The sequence below is a fragment of the Malurus melanocephalus genome, unplaced genomic scaffold (genome assembly GCF_030028575.1).
Source record: "Malurus melanocephalus ecotype Western Australia unplaced genomic scaffold, MMel_1.1 scaffold_2052, whole genome shotgun sequence".
In the NCBI taxonomy this organism is placed as follows: domain Eukaryota; kingdom Metazoa; phylum Chordata; class Aves; order Passeriformes; family Maluridae; genus Malurus; species Malurus melanocephalus.
The window spans coordinates 11,257-12,283 of record NW_026625284.1 but is presented as its reverse complement, the minus strand read 5'-3'; the positions used below and the strand labels follow the sequence as shown (position 1 = coordinate 12,283).

The following is a 1,027-nucleotide window of genomic DNA, read 5'->3' as shown; positions in this document are numbered from 1 at the left end:
CACCCCAAAACTGTCCCTGTTCACACTCAGCCTCTTTTGGACACCCGAAAACTGCCTCAGCCTCTTCCTGGTCACCCCAAAACTGCCCATGCCCAGCCCTAAGCTCTTCCTGGACATCCCAAAACTGCCCCTGTCAGACCTGGAGACCCTAAAACTCACCCTGCCCACACTCAGCTTCTTCCAGGACACCCCAAAACTGCCCCTGTCCGGCCCCAGCCTCTTCCTGAACACCCCAAAACTGCTCCTGTCCAGAGTCAGCCTCTCCCTGGGCACCCCAAAGCTGTTCCTGTTCACACTCAGCCTCTTTCGGACATCCCAAAACTGCCTCAGCCTCTTCCTGGGTACCCCAAAACTGCCCATGCCCAGCCCTAAGCTCTTCCTGGACACCCCAAAACTGCCCATGTCCGGCCCCAGCCTCTTCCTGGGTACCCCAAAACTGCCCATGCCCAGCCCTAAGCTCTTCCTGGACACCCCAAATCTTCCTCCCAGCCCTAAGCTCTTCCTGGACACCCCAAAACTGCTCCTGGCAGACCCAGAGTCCCCAAAACTGCTCCTGTCCACACTCAGCCTCTTTTGGACATCCCAAAACTGCCTCAGTCAGACTCAGACTCTTCCTGGTCACCCCAAAACTGCTCCTACCCAGCCCCAAACTCTTTCTGGACATCCTAAATCTGCCTCCCACGGGGTCCCAGGCTCTTCCTGGACACCCCAAAACTGCCCCTGTCAGATTTGGACACCCCAAAACTGTCCCTGCCCAGCCCCAAACTCTTCCTGGGCACCCCAAAACTGCCCCTGTCAGACCTGGACACCCTAAAACTCACCCTGCCCACACTCAGCCTCTTCCCAGGCACCCCAAAACTGCCCCTGTCTGGCCCCAGCCTCTTCCTGAACATCCCAAAACTGCTCCTGTCCAGAGTCAGCCTCTCCCTGGGCACCCCAAAGCTGTTCCTGTCCACACTCAGCTTCTTTTTGACATCCCAAAACTTCCTCAGCCTCTTCCTGGTCACCCCAAAACTGCCCCTGCCCA

At 57.6% G+C, this 1,027-nt stretch overlaps 1 protein-coding gene across 1 annotated transcript in view; it reads left to right on the top strand.

Annotated features, from left to right (window-relative positions):
- Positions 1–1,027, top strand: part of LOC130587530 (bridging integrator 2-like) — a gene marked incomplete at its 5' end in the record, with an annotated part of 10,738 nt that overhangs the window by 2,508 nt on the left and 7,203 nt on the right. Inside the window, one exon of the mRNA XM_057388510.1 lies at positions 185–425. Within this exon, the coding sequence (XP_057244493.1) occupies positions 185–425 (241 nt within the window). The remainder of the gene's footprint in view (positions 1–184; positions 426–1,027) is intronic.